The following is a 14,556-nucleotide window of genomic DNA, read 5'->3' as shown; positions in this document are numbered from 1 at the left end:
TTCTAATGTTACCAATTGACGGTTCCGTTTAGAAACTGCCCGAGGCTGTACGACAACCATGTGCAGAGTTCATTATCTTTCTTTATGTATTTACCGATAATTATCATTCATAGGAAAAGAAAGTTGACCTCCGCGGGAATGACAGAGTAAAAGCTGAAATTAAGTCCATTTAGACTACAGGAAGTTAAAATGGAATCATTTAGAAAGCTCTACCGCATAATTTCACAAGGAGTGGGTTTTGGCACGAAGTAGAATCACGTTCTTAAGAAAAATAAGAAAGGTAGCGGAAGGTAACTGGTGATACAAACAAGCAAATTTTTCCCTCAGCTTGAACAAACAGAAACAGCAGAGTAGTTGAAGTAGTCATTGACGTAGTTTAACTGTTTATATGGGCCATTCAAGCGAGTTATTTTGTTTCTCGTCTTCTTGTTTATTGAGTTCTCTCGATGTGATCGGCACTCCCTAGAGTTTTTAGTTTCACTTAGCAAGCACATAATTTTTGGTCCGAGTACTTTGAATAAAGATTATTAGTGAAACTCACGCTGGTAAGATATTTTTTATGCACCCGAAAAACGTTTTGCTACCGGTAACTGGCTTAGAATAATTATTTTAAAAGAATGTTTGACGTCAGAAATATTGGCTGTGGTTTATATGCTTGATTAGATTTAAAAGAGAGAACGCAATGTGGTTTCGAGGAGAGTTGGTCTAAAGCCCTTGGTAGACTGGAATAACTATTGTTTGGGTGAGGCCATCTTTAGGTGTACGATTTTTTGGAGAGAAACACAGATAATACCGTGTATCGGTGACAAAAATTATCCTTTTTTTTCCTTCGTTTTTGCTATATTGAACGTCTGCATTCGAACGTGACCTGGTTTATCTTCCGCTCTGTCTTCATGGTAACAGCTGATACAAATCAAAACAATTGGCTCTTTGTAACGTTTTAATTAAGCTAGTTACAAGATTCATTTGAAAACTGCGACATAGCAGTTTAAAGTACCCTTTCAATGCTTTGAGTCAAGCATTTTGTACCGAAGTATAAAACGCTGAAGCAGAAAGATCAATCAAAATGAGTTCGACTTTCTTGCAAAAGGAACACATAAAATAAACTGTACATTTAGAACAATATTCCGCGGTAAAAAGTTATTTTGATCTACAAATGACTGTGCCTTCTGAGGTGCATAAAACAGTGAGTTGTCAAAGCAACCACATTCTTCACCCAAGTCGGTCTGAAAGATTTGAAAAATTTGCTGTTCACATTTACTATTCAGCAATTCATTACGAGTCAATACTCTTTGAAACATTGTCCGTCATTACAAGTTACACATCAATGCAAATTATGTTATTGTCAGGATCAAGAACAGTAGAGTCGCAACTCTCTTGTCTCGTAAGAACGTTTACTGGTGTGTTAGAGTTATGCGGCAGCCCATTAACCTCAACAGAGGAAGGCGTCGTAGCTTTGGATGGCCTCCCGTCAGAACCTTTTTGTGTTACGTTGCTATCAGGCTGCTGCACATTATTAACTTCCTGGGTAGTGCAACCAGCATCAAATGCCGAAGTCTGCTGCTGATCCTCCGTAACCTTTTCTTCTTTTGAGACAGACTCAGGGAAAGTCCGATTTTCTTTAGGAATCACTGGTGCTGGAATGAGCACTGCACCTGTCCTGACATTTTGCAGAGACAAATCGCCCTGTGTGTCTGCACTGGAGGAACGCCTTCTGCAGCTATCCAGAGTGGACATCACAAAACTTGTCTGTCCAGAAGAACCTCTTGCTTCTGATACAGTCGTAGGTAATTGCTTCCTTGCTGGGACAGCTGGAGGACTATCTCTGACGTTATCATAAAAGGCTTGGTTTAAACACGGTCCTCTGTTTAATCTATTATAAATATTAGAATCAGCAGACACTGGCTCAACAGGTTGGGGGATCTGCGCCACAGGTTGCTGCTGAGGAGGATCCGGAGAGGCACCTTGAGTTCCAATGACAAACATTTGTTCGGCAGAAGGACTTGTGTGCGAACTTGACTTATTTTTACAACGCTTTATCATCTAACGAAAACAAAATTGAATGAGGTAGTTTCAGAATTGAATCAAACGCAATCTAAATGAATTGTGAATCTTACGTATTGCTTAGGTATCGATACATTGGTCAAAATTACTAATGAGAAATTTTAAATGAGAGAGTGCTCTGCCAGGTGTTCAGTTCAAATACAAAACTCATACTTCTTACCAAAACGACTGCTATTAATATAACAGCTTCGATTGCCATACAACCAGTAATAATTCCTGAGATAGCTCCGTACGACAAGTGACGAGATTTCTTTTTACTGTCAGGTTTTACATCAAAACTGTGGCTTTCTTGTGTGGGATGTGAAATGACAGCTGTGCTTGGTGATTCGCTTGGGCAGATCTCGTTTCCAACTGTACCATATAGGAACATTAAAAAAAACATTATTGTTCCACAATGACTAATAATTAGAAGAAGGGATCTTGTATCGATAGATTTTGATGGGATCCTCGTTAAGGAAATTTTCATCTACGGCCCTCTGATTCATACAATGCAATCACAGAAGCTTTGGGTTCATTCCGTTGAAAAGTTATCTGAACTAAAAAAAAAAGCAAAAGGGCACATAAAAGGTTATACGAAACACAGAAGTTCCAACGAAGGAATCAAGGCCTAACTCTCGACAAACCACAAGGAGAATGACAAGGAGAATGACGACCTCCACTGAAAGGTAAACAAGTCAACCTCAAGGTTTTTTCGCCATTTTTTTTAGGCTGAACAATTCGGAAACTACTTTCATCTCGAATACCTTCCTTTCCTTTGAAGCACACGTCAGCACTTGCGCAGTACGCTTTCTCCAATGGTATATCGTCTTTGTTGTTCTCACACCAATAGCAACCAATGATGCCTTCGCACGTTTCTGAACTGTTCTTCTCGCTGCATTTGGGAACGAGGCAATCTTCCAAGACAGGATCTTTACATGAGTTAAGTTGAACGATGTGGCTCGGAGCACCACAGGCAGCTGATAGGACCTCCTCTGCCGAGGGCGCACAAATAGGGAGACTGGAAAAATGTTTTTGTTAAAGTTTTAAAAACGTGGACTCTATCCAAACGAATAGCTCATGAAAGCAGCCCATATCATCTCTCTCTTTATGGAAGGAAATTGATAATTTCCTAGAAAGGTTAATGGGGTTAACTACCAGCTGTTGTTTATAAGCAAATGATCTTTAGCAATTCTTTGTCTCTTATTTCTAGCCCTGGCTGAGAACTGGGGCACTCTAAGAGTACATGAACAGTATCTTTTTCATGAGCAGAAAACTCAAACCTATTCATAGACAGTCCTTTATTATAAGCATTAAGGAAACTGCACCACTTACCAAATTGTCACCTAATGATGTCTAGAAACGAGCCCAAGATAGGTCAATGCTAACTACAATACTGGAAATCACACTTGGTTGACCAACCTGCTATCGTAAAACTCATTGTGGCAGTAATGGAAATCCAAACGAGACATGCAGGGACACTCACACGTCAAGTTGAGAGGGGAACAATTTTTATCAGTGGAACAGGAACACGGCTCTGGGTGACATAACGAATCTCTGACAGTAACACCTAGAAACAGGCATTAAAAAGTGAGAATAGATATTTCATCTGACAGACTAACGGTGCCAGTGGTCGATTAAAGGCTGAGCACTGAATGATTGCTTGTCTATCTGTATGACTGAGTGACTGAACAGCGACTGTCTGTCTACTGACGAATGGACCAGTCATTTTTTCCACCAGGAGGGTGGAGGGTGGGGGTGTCGAAGGGTTTTGGTTTTGTCACGATTTACCCAATCCCCTATTTAGCTCTGTAATATTCAAATGAACCCCCTTCATTGGCAGTGAGGTAGCAGTCAATTTTCAATGGTTCCCCTCCTTTATAATCCATTGCTGACAACTAATTCCTACTCCTCTCCCCCTAAGTGACTCCCCCTAAACCCCTTACTACATAGCATTTTGTAGTGAAGTAGGTATCTTCAATACGAATTACTGTATCTATCCACATGAAAAGATAATTTTTCATACCTAAGAAGGCATTGGTTCCCACAATTTTCTGTAGTTGGTATTTCGAGCATCTTGCACCACTTTGAAGAGTGTCTGCTCCCCCGAGGGGCAAGGAGAGCTCATAAAAGCTTTGCTTTTGAATCTCTTCCAAATGACGACAGTGCTTTTTCACCAGGTATTTCTTTTTGATGAGGTCTTCTGCGATATTTTTCTCTTTCTCTGTGATATGCACATATTGTACATCAGACGATGTGGCTGACGCAAGTAAAAAGTCCTCATGCATGATAAGAAAACCACCGCTGTCCATTACGAAACAAGAGTATGTTTTGGTCTCCTTACACTTTGGATACACATCAGTTAGTAACCTGCCAATGATAATTCTAAATGTTACAAAACATAAGGCTTAACCCTTAAACTCCCAGATCAAATTTCTATTTCTCCCTACTGTCAACCATATAATTATCATAATGTTAGTTCAGAGAATTTTAGTTTTGGATCAACTAATTATCCTCAAATTGATATTTTTCTTTATTCTTATCACTCATCTGGTTGATAATGTATTGATATAGTAAGGAGAAATTCTGTCTTGGTCACTTATGGGAGTTAAAGGGTTAAGAAAGAGGTGTAACATATCAATTCCTACTGCTGATGGCGAAATGTTTCGTTTTTTATTGTACTTTCGATTGATTTTGCACAAAGAAAGCTTTCAACTCGTGTGATTATCTTTTTCAATTCATTGCAAATCAATGATAAAAAAGCCGTTTTTGCTGCAGTAAACGCTCCAAAAATCGCCTTAACTCAATAAACTCTACTCTTCCTTTCTTGTTCCAGTGTGTTAATGAACTAAAGGGCTGTAAACTAAAGATTCTCTCATCTCCCCCTAAAACCTAAATTGGTAAGCTCTCCTTGAAAGAAAGTAAGGAAAATAATGAATCCTTAATGAGAGCAAACCAATCAGTAGTTTATCTTTGGCATTGAACTGAAATCTTAAACGATCGTGTCGATATTAAAATAGCTAATACGCTATTCAATCAATCTTTTCTTCAATTACCAAATTAAAAAGGAATTGAGAACTGTCTAAATTCTCCACAGTTTTCGTCCTGAACTGGAAGTCTCTTAGGATCAAATTCTGGTCTTTAAGAACAAGAGCACGATATAAAAGATGATTACCTATGAAAATACGAGAGAGGAAAGTCAGCTCCAATTACTCCCAACACTTCATCGTTTGTATAATGCAGATGACTCGGCTCTCCGCGGTATAGTGCACGGCTGGCGGTTACTACAACTCCGGCTCCACCCAGGTCTAAATAAGGAGCAGTTAGAGCAAGTAAACCCGTATGGGCCAAGGCAGAATAATACCTGAATAGAAGATAATAATGATATTGGTTTGTTGAAATAGTTCGAGGGGGAAAGTAACTGTTGAGTATTGGCTTGATTTTTGATGTTGGAATTTGTGTTAAGCTTTTAAACCCCGGATTCAACCATGGGTCAAAGTGATACCTTTTCCTGATTGTATGCATAATTTTGGTGACGTGAAGTATCATAAATATATCAAGGAGAAAACTTTGTCTTACCATGGCCTCTGCCTTGGATCGTAACGTTTGTCTATCACAACACCTGGAGAACTCCTGATAACTCCATTTGCTGTCCCGATGTATCTCCAAACCAAATATTGGCTAAGGTCAGTTTTGTCACTCAGCCACAGGTCTTCCACTTTCCATGTTGCTATTACAGTATCCCTGATGTCATTCTTCAGACCAGGATTTGTTACCTTCCCTGTGTCATCTTTCATGTACGCGATTAATAACTCTACGTCTGCCTTCGTCTCGTCTTTGCCAATATAGCTGTAGGGATCCTTATAAGCTCCTGGAGCAAACTTCACGGACGTGGTGTCTGTTGATAAAATATTGAAAAGTGCATTTTAGGGTTAGTCATCATCTATTACTTGGGGGGAGGAGTGGATGTTTCTTTCTGGGGATTACAGGGTATCTGTGGGGGGAGGGTGGGGGATCAATTGTCACCAATAGAGCATAAAGGGGGAATATACAAAATTGACTGCTTATTAAATGCGACTGAGTAGGGGGGAGGGGGTAATCATAAGCATACAGGAAGAGATATGGGGGGCTCAGGTATGTAACTGATCCCCCCCTCCGAATCTGAAGCTTAAGACAATGGCATAGAGTAGCTGTCTTTATTGATGTAACTCATTTGAATATCACGTTGTCATTGATTCAGCTAGTTTTACTTACTCTCCCATTTTCATTCTTTATCTTTACCTTTAGAAGCATTCGCTCCAAAGTGAGAGCATATCTTGCCAGTATGGTATAGGTCGATTCGATGGTAATTGAATGAGTAACCTGCCAAAACAATGTCATGAATAGAAGTTATTGTATGGTCTATTTAACAATTATTCCATGAGCGTGCGTTGGATTTGAGATAGAAGATAGCCAACGAGGCTATAATAATAATTATAACAAGCGCGGTATGATGTAATGGCTTATAACCCATGAAGGCTAAGCCAATGTCAACTCTTGAATTCATCATCCAATGATCCAGATTTTAACAATATGAAATATGTCAAGTAGAGGGATCTTGGCATATTATCATAGCTCCCTTAAAAAAAAATCAAGTTTCCAATCCTTTTCAGAAAAAGTCGCTCAAGGTCCTATACTATCAACTCAACTTCTTCAATGCGATTTAGTTACAAAGAACATAAACATTATTTTAAGCATTAGCTGGTGGATTGAGGAAGGGCAACCTGGAAATGCGACACAATTGATAACAGGTCAAGGTTGCATACTGGATTTCCGTTGAATATTTTCTACGAGATGAGAAACTCCAAGGGACATTTGCGATAGGATCCGAGAGTAATTCAATAAGTTGAAATAATCGATCAAGCTTAAAGCTACGCCTTCTGACATAGGCCTTATAATTTTACCATTTGGTATCTGGAGTGGTTTCAGTTGGTCCTTAGAATGAGAAATAGGAACAACCACGCCCACAGTGAAGTCGACCTCCATTAAAGGTGTCCAGAAGTATGTGCAGTTCACTTCCGTCTCTGTCACCCCTTGTATCTCTGTTCCCCCTCGTGGTAGAAATCGTTTGGCAACAAAAGTCTTTGACCCAGATTTTCCTCTTTGAAGATAAAAACAACACATTCTATTTTTGGGAAACTAAAGTTAAGCAAAGGTAAGGAAGACAAATGTTTGAATAAACTACTCAGGAAACACTACCATGTGTGTGCCAGAGAGGAAGTTAGTCCTGTAGTTAGATTGAAGCTTTTCTGTAAATTCAACCTACTTTTTGATCGATTCAAACACCTCCTTGAATTCTGCATCTGGCTCCAAAGTTGTTATGTCCATAAAAAAGGGGTCCCCATAGGCATCAGTAGGGGCTGGTAGGAGAGGGTGGATAAGGGTCCTTCCAGAGTTGCTTATCATGAATGCATAAGTACTTTGGCCTTGATTAAAGAATGTTATGTCGGACAAAAGGTCCTCAACGGTGATGTCAGTCCCTACCACGCCAATGAATTTTCCATTGTGGAAACAAGACAAGGAAATCGTCAAGACTTGCCCTGAAATGAAGGTTGGGGAAAATAGCTTTGATACGTGAGTAAGTAATAAAATACATTTTACTGGTTTTATGACGTGATGAAGCCGCGCAGGATTTCAGGAGAATACGAGAAAAGTTTTTAAATCACGAGCTGTCAGAGTAAGGTTCTCGATTGTTCTTACAACATCTCAAGTGGGTTTATCACTTCATAAAACCTGGAAAACTGAATTTTTTTTTCTGTTTCCTTTATGGAATAAAATAATTTTTGTCTCTCAGAGAGTATCAACTATTTTGTTCATCAAGTCGCTAATTATAGAAAAACCCGTCAAAACGCGAGAAACCAATAAAAGCGCTCGAAAGAAAACAAGCAGCGTAAATGACAACAACCAAAATTATGAAACAAATTAGACAAAGAATCCCTAAATAAACTGTAGAGGAAACTGAAGGGAAATATTGGTAGGCAAAAACTATGATTTGCTGTTAAGAAGTAAATCAATTTGGACGAGGAAAAGCGAACTTTGAGGTTAAAATGTTGGTCTGTCTCTGTAAATCAGTTTTATGGACACTGGGATGGATAAGCACACTATTTAAGGGTCAATTTATACTGCAGAAATCTTCATAGGCTTTGGCAGCCAAGCGAGTCAGTAACGTATCTACACCTAACTTGCCCAGTAGCTAACTGCACGACAATTACCATTTGTCTCCGATAATCATACAAATTACAAAATTAAATTAAAGGTGTCTGATTCAACATACCTAATCCAAAAGCGTCCACATATGGCACAGACACAACTGGATCAAGGTGGGTCCCCAGCGAGAATAAATCATAATAGGTGGCCATGTCTCCTCTTAAGGTTTTGAAGTCCTTAACATATTTGTATCTGCCGGTCTAAAAGGAAGATAAAAAGGGTGAGTAAACCATAACTAAAAAAACTCAGTGTCGAAAGCAATCCTAGAAGGGGGTGCTGTGGTGCTGCGTCGGTGGGAGAGTGTAACAAGGCAATTTGGTATTAGCGGCTGAGTTGATAACGTTAATTGGCCACCGTTTAGAGTTTGAGGAGCTTTCAACCTTTTAACGATGGCCAATTTAGGTCATCAACTCGCTTGATAATACCCAATTACCGAAATTGCATTGGTTTTACCTTACCTTGCTCTTTGATTGGTCCAAAAAAATTCGTACCATTCCCCACCAATCAAATGCAGAATTGAAACCGATGCGACTTGTTCACTCGCTTTTTCCCGCGCTTCGGGTAGCTGGCTTGTTTTTATTCCGCTTCCTCCTGATTAGTCGTTGCGATTATTTTGGTTTGGGTTTTTACGACACTCGATCGAAATATACTTTAATACGCAAAACGTTATTAAGATGAATGCCAACTTACTGTGATGTCTCCAACCGAGATATATGCTGGTATGCCATATTTTGCTGTGTCCTGCTTCGCTATGTCTTCTAGAATTGTTTGGTTTACATTGCCAAATCCATACGTTAGGATGATAACGGAGTTGTTGAGCTCAACATTCTTATCCCTTATTGTACGGAAAATAGAGTCCTTCTTAATATCCGAGGGTTTGCCATCCGTTAGAAACAGAATGACTCTTTTCTTTTTTTGCCCCGATTCTCCAGAAACTGAACCCTTGAAGAGACTGAATGCTTTTTCAAAAGCCGGCTTGTACTGACTCAGACCTGCAAGATTATATCATAAGAGTCCAAAGGAATCATCCGACATTGTGATTAACGAATGGCAGAAGGACAGTGCGAGATCTTAAAACATTCTAAAGATCTTTAGAATTAACTTAGAAAAGATTGTTACGAGTATTTAAAATGAAAATTATTTGAAATGTCTGATAATCAGAATTTGAAATACGCTTTGTCACTACTGCCTGCAACTCACATTGTAGTAAAAACAATTTCAATATTTACCATGCGGTACTAATCCTTCCACATAATATTTCATTTTCTTTATATTTATAGGAACTGCTTGTGCTAATCGTTCACTATAGCATGGAATTTTGCCCCCAGCGTCTCCTGGCGTTGAGGCAACAGTACAAAATGAAACAACTCCAACCTGAAGAGATAAAATCATGTTTCATCATCACTCAGAAAAGGCAAAATCTTTAATTTTCCTAGTAACTATCCTTTAGACACGTTGGTTTAGACTCAGGGAATTTTATGAAATGAAGGACATTATATCCTTGAATAAGTCCTTCCATTTCCATCGTCTGATGTTTTATGCCTACCTGGTCCTAACCTCCAACGGGAACTAATTTGATTTGATACTTCCAAATTGTGCCAAACTACTTCTTACCTGGTCTTTAGGGTTCATAGTGTCCAATACTGTTTTGGCAGCTTCTTTGGCAGCGTGAAGTTTTTCCCCAGTCATGGATGCGCTGATATCAATAACAAGCACCACATCTTTGGCTTCATGTGTAGCAGTTTCCACGTACCATGGTCTGAAACGAGGGTCAAACCTACCACAATCCTCTTTATCGTCATACACGGGGAAAGTGGTCATTACACCTTGCTCCGATCCAAAATATTGCCATTTGATAAAAGGATACGTTCTGGAGATATCTCTCATTTCCTCGGCAACACCTTTATCTAAATAGACGAGGTTTGGAAGGGCACTGTTAGAAATCTTCAAACAGACACGGTCCATATCCACTTTGGTATGGAATCGAATATCATACTTGAGTGTGGATTTGACAACATTGCAGCATTCCTCTTGAGGCACCGGTTTAACAGAGTCCGCTCCGACGTATGATGCTTCTACAGCTGTCTTGAGCCGTTTTACGACCTCAAATCTTACTTTGAACTTGTCAGAAAGTTTTGCAGCAAGTTCTGGAGTCACAAGATCTCCTTGCACTGTTCCCTCGTGATACTGAAGGCTTTCGAAGTACTGCTGCAAAAATCAAAGAAAACTCTCAAGCGATACAGGATCAGAATTGAATAATGCATGCATTGTTTTGATTGGATCGTAATCAAGGTCTGTTGGAGGAAAGACGCATATATGATGTCATCCTTAGCAATAGTTATCTTTTCTTTATCACATGAAACAAATAGATTCTATGTTTCCGTGCACCTGTGACGCTAGATCACAAATGACGTCAAAATGTGGTAGGAACACCCATGACACTCCCGGCTGCGCCTCGTGGGCCACTTTTTTGTCATCTGTGACCTATTTCTGAACAGTTATACGCACGACAATAGGAAGTCTACTTGTTAAAAAATAATAAAAGGCTAAGCTGTAGAATTTACATGTCATTGACTAAGAATAACTTTTATTGTGTTATGCCTCGATCTTCAAAGCCTCCCGACACATGTAAATGAGGTGGACCAAAGTGGCAGGCCATTCTGCTGTTGCTCGTAAAAAGTTCCGTTTTACGCCCTGATTTGTTTGTCTTTTAACAAACCCATCAATTAAGGTCTTAACTTTTGAGCCTTTAGGCTTAACTCGTGAGGAGAAATAACAAAATTATGATGTTGAAAGGGTATGCCATCACTTCCTCTTTCGAATGCGTTCGGAGCAATGGCCGGCGGTTGTGTCACCGAAACACAGTTTCCAGCATAATTGTACCTTGGAGTTTCGAACCAAGGGTTCCAAGATCTTTAAGATATGAAACTAAAATTAAAAAAAGATGCTCTGAGCTACAAACAGTCTGATTCGGAACTGTTATGTAGGTCAACGCATCCCGTTTGCAATGTCGTCAATATTAGTGATTAGTCAGAGGCGAGAGGCAAGCATAAAAACGAAACATTAAGGTCGTTCTGAGAACTTTTCCGAGTGAAGCTCTGAATGACTTTCATTTTATTATTAGCGTTGAGACGAGATGATCTTTGAAAGGAAAATTTTGAAAACCGTAGACATAGTTAATGATTCAAAATTACAAGAATCAATACATCTGAAGTGGGATATGCATCTTGTTTGTGGCGCATAAATAATTGGCAGACAGGAACTAAAGATGTTGGATGACTCAACATTTTCAGAAAGTTAACAGCTCTAATTACAAGTTTCCACTAAAAAAGGAGGAAACATTACTGATATTATCTTGCAACGGTTGATGGTTATGCCACACATCACAAGATAAATGCGGATAACTGCTTCGTTAGACATGAATGATAAACAGGAACTCGTTAGATTGTTAGTCACGCAGATGATCCGTAAAAAAAAAATCGAAATACAAAACCCACAACTTTTCAAAAAGTAGATAAGAAGTAACCTGTACATATCTCAATTAATGTAATCACAAATAAAGGAAGTAAATGATAACAAATGTTAACAAATAAGAAACTAACTCTCACAGTTGCAATGCAATTTAAGAAATTGGAGAAAATAAATCTTGCAAATAAATCAGGCTTCAACAAGGCTCGAATACAAACCTTGGCTTTTCTATTCTATCAATTATATTTCTTTGAAAAAATAGTCCCTGATACACCATACCGAGGGAAATTAAATATCCTATACCTGCATTTCGTTCACTCCTAGCGCATCCCTGGCGAATGTTTGCAACTCTCTCCCTATCAACCTTGGATCCAGAAGACTTGCATTTGTTTGACTCGCTAGCAAAATGCAGAGGGCTAGTAACAGTATGAAGGCTTTTCCATCTTTGAAGAAAGCTTTTCTTGTTGTCAAAGCCATTTCTTTTAACTTATCTCCGCTCTCTTCCGCTATTTTCACGTTCTGCGCTGGTGGCTCTTAAAGCAGACTTACATTTCAAGACTGCGCACTTATTTAACAATGGTATGGTAATTTATATAATTTGCGTCGTAAGAGAATCGTGTAAGACCTCATGTCACGCGACATAACTATTTTTAAAGTGTAGTACGACTCTAAATATAAGTAAAGTGAGACCGAAAAGTAACACAATTGAAAGAATTAGCCTCAAAATGAAAAAGTTTGATCAAGAATGGAGGAGACCGTTGTGAGGTTGTGAATTACAGCGGATGATCGAAGTACTTTTAATTACGTAACTCTTTAATTGAAAGACCCCCTAGCGAGTAAAAATAGCAGTAATTGTAATCAGCTTAGGTGTTTTTGGATGTTGCTTGGTAGCCATGCAACCAAATAAAAGAAGGGAAAAACCCCCTCATGACTAATCGCTGTCGCGCTGGTTTAAGGAAAATCATTCTGTGCACGTAGTGTTGCTATATATGGATCTCTGTGTGTCGGCGATTAACAATTTTTTGTTCTGTGATTACAATTCGATTTTATTGACCATCAGTTGTCAACTGGTCAGTGTCCTATCCGGGATAGACGCAATAAGTGTTAAGTAACTGCACTTGAGTTTTTTTTTTCACTTCGCTCGTTAAATGATATATACGATAATTATGCTGACCAGTTAGGAGTTTGACTATTTAGTTTATTATTGTTACAATCATGAAAACCGTTACCTTATTAACAGTACACAAACTGCCCTTACAAAAATCACTTATCTCATTTTTTTTACAAGATTAACAATATTTAGTGTTAGTGCTTACTCTGCACACAATCCTAACAATTAAAGACAACGAATATTTCCGATATCTCTCCTTATTATATTTTTTCATTTATTTAACTTTATTTAAACACGGATAAAACATCAGGATTTAAAATAATCACTAAAATTGCGATAACTACATTGTTAAGATACTAATCTACTACGAATTAAATCTAATAACAGCAAAATAAAAACAATAACGAAGTGCCTGCTTTCCATGAATGCCGTGTGACTAATTAATTTATTTATTATCAAAAAGGAAACCCCTGCAGCCGGATTTACAACTAACAATAGTTTGAGCTTGCCGCAGATTGGTAGGTAAGCTTAAGGTAATTTTTTCTAGAAAATTGGTGCGGGGGAGTGGAACAGCTAGTTTGCCCTCACAATTCCTAAGAGAATAGGTAGACGTGAAATCCTCGCAGCCAAGAACACTACTGAAACGAATAGTTGAAAATAGGACCTGAAAAATTCAGGCCCGTACAGGATTTGAACCCATGACCTCTGCGATACCGGTGCAGCGCTCTACCAACTGAGCTAACAAGCCAACTGGGAGATGGTCAATGTGTTCTTAGCTGCGAGGATCTCTTAATTTCATCTCTTCACCGCAGTGCAAATATATGAATTTCATATATCTAAAATCATCAAGAATAGGTAGACCTTGCACTCCGATCAGTAAACATTGATTTCAGATAATCAAGGGCGAGACCATTAGGAGATTTATAGACCATAGTGGCCTGTTTTTAATTCTCGTTGGAGATTGAGTTTTTGCTAGCCTAGTCTAACAAAGAGATCATCCGCATGGGCATCATATGAAGGAGAGGTTAAACACGCGCAGAACGATTCTGTAGTTTTTGTAGTTTAATAGAAAGAGATTTATTACAATTCCCCCATACGACACTACAGTAATCGAAACGAGGTTGAACAAAGGCATTATAGATGCATAGGAGCGTTTCAAGGAGAACAAAAGATCTGCTCCTCTTTACGATGCTACTGCAGGAGGCAATTTTTTTGGAAATATGTTCGATATGTACGTTCGTTCCAAGTTAGATTTTCATCTATATATACTCCAAGAGATTACGTAAATTCTATTTGTTTTATAGAATTGCCGTCAATAGTAAAAGACGGGAGTCTTTTAAAAGTATTGTTTAAAATATAGCAGCTGGCCGGTCAAATACAAAACAGCTTATTGACAAATATTAACACTTTTTACAGCACTTATATAGCTGTTTATATTGTCAACATATATTTATAATATTTTTGTTTAGTATGATTCGCCAAAAACGAGAAAGGAAAATTCTTCCTGATGTCAAGAATGATATATGGACAGTGTACAAATAAATTGAAGACGAGGAAGTGAAATTTCACGGGTATTGCACATCAATTGATGTATTATACGGAAATTATAATTTACCACCAATTTCGAGTTGTATTTTCTCAGTTGCAGAGTGAAACATGTACCAGAAGCCAAATCTAAAAGGTTTCCCTTT

General features: G+C 38.6%; 1 protein-coding gene across 1 annotated transcript; it reads right to left on the bottom strand.

Moving 5' to 3' along the window:
- Window positions 1–926: 926 nt before the first annotated feature.
- Window positions 927–12,531, bottom strand: LOC113684887 (VWFA and cache domain-containing protein 1). Its single transcript, XM_089207048.1, has 15 exons — window positions 12,058–12,531; window positions 9,901–10,494; window positions 9,516–9,660; window positions 8,977–9,278; window positions 8,354–8,486; window positions 7,346–7,619; window positions 6,984–7,180; window positions 6,322–6,402; window positions 5,620–5,938; window positions 5,216–5,404; window positions 4,067–4,410; window positions 3,463–3,610; window positions 2,808–3,061; window positions 2,225–2,415; window positions 927–2,043 (listed from the first exon to the last, which is right to left on the bottom strand). The coding sequence occupies exons 1-15, from the start codon at window positions 12,229–12,231 to the stop codon at window positions 1,318–1,320; spliced, it is 4,071 nt and encodes a 1,356-aa protein (XP_089063174.1). The 5' UTR covers window positions 12,232–12,531; the 3' UTR covers window positions 927–1,317.
- Between the last annotated feature and the right edge of the window lie 2,025 nt (window positions 12,532–14,556).

The sequence above is a fragment of the Pocillopora damicornis genome, chromosome 5 (assembly GCF_964200805.1).
Source record: "Pocillopora damicornis chromosome 5, jaPocDami1.2, whole genome shotgun sequence".
In the NCBI taxonomy this organism is placed as follows: Eukaryota; Metazoa; Cnidaria; class Anthozoa; order Scleractinia; family Pocilloporidae; genus Pocillopora; species Pocillopora damicornis.
The sequence above is the reverse complement of the archived record's forward strand: the minus strand, read 5'-3'. Positions and strand labels throughout refer to the sequence as shown.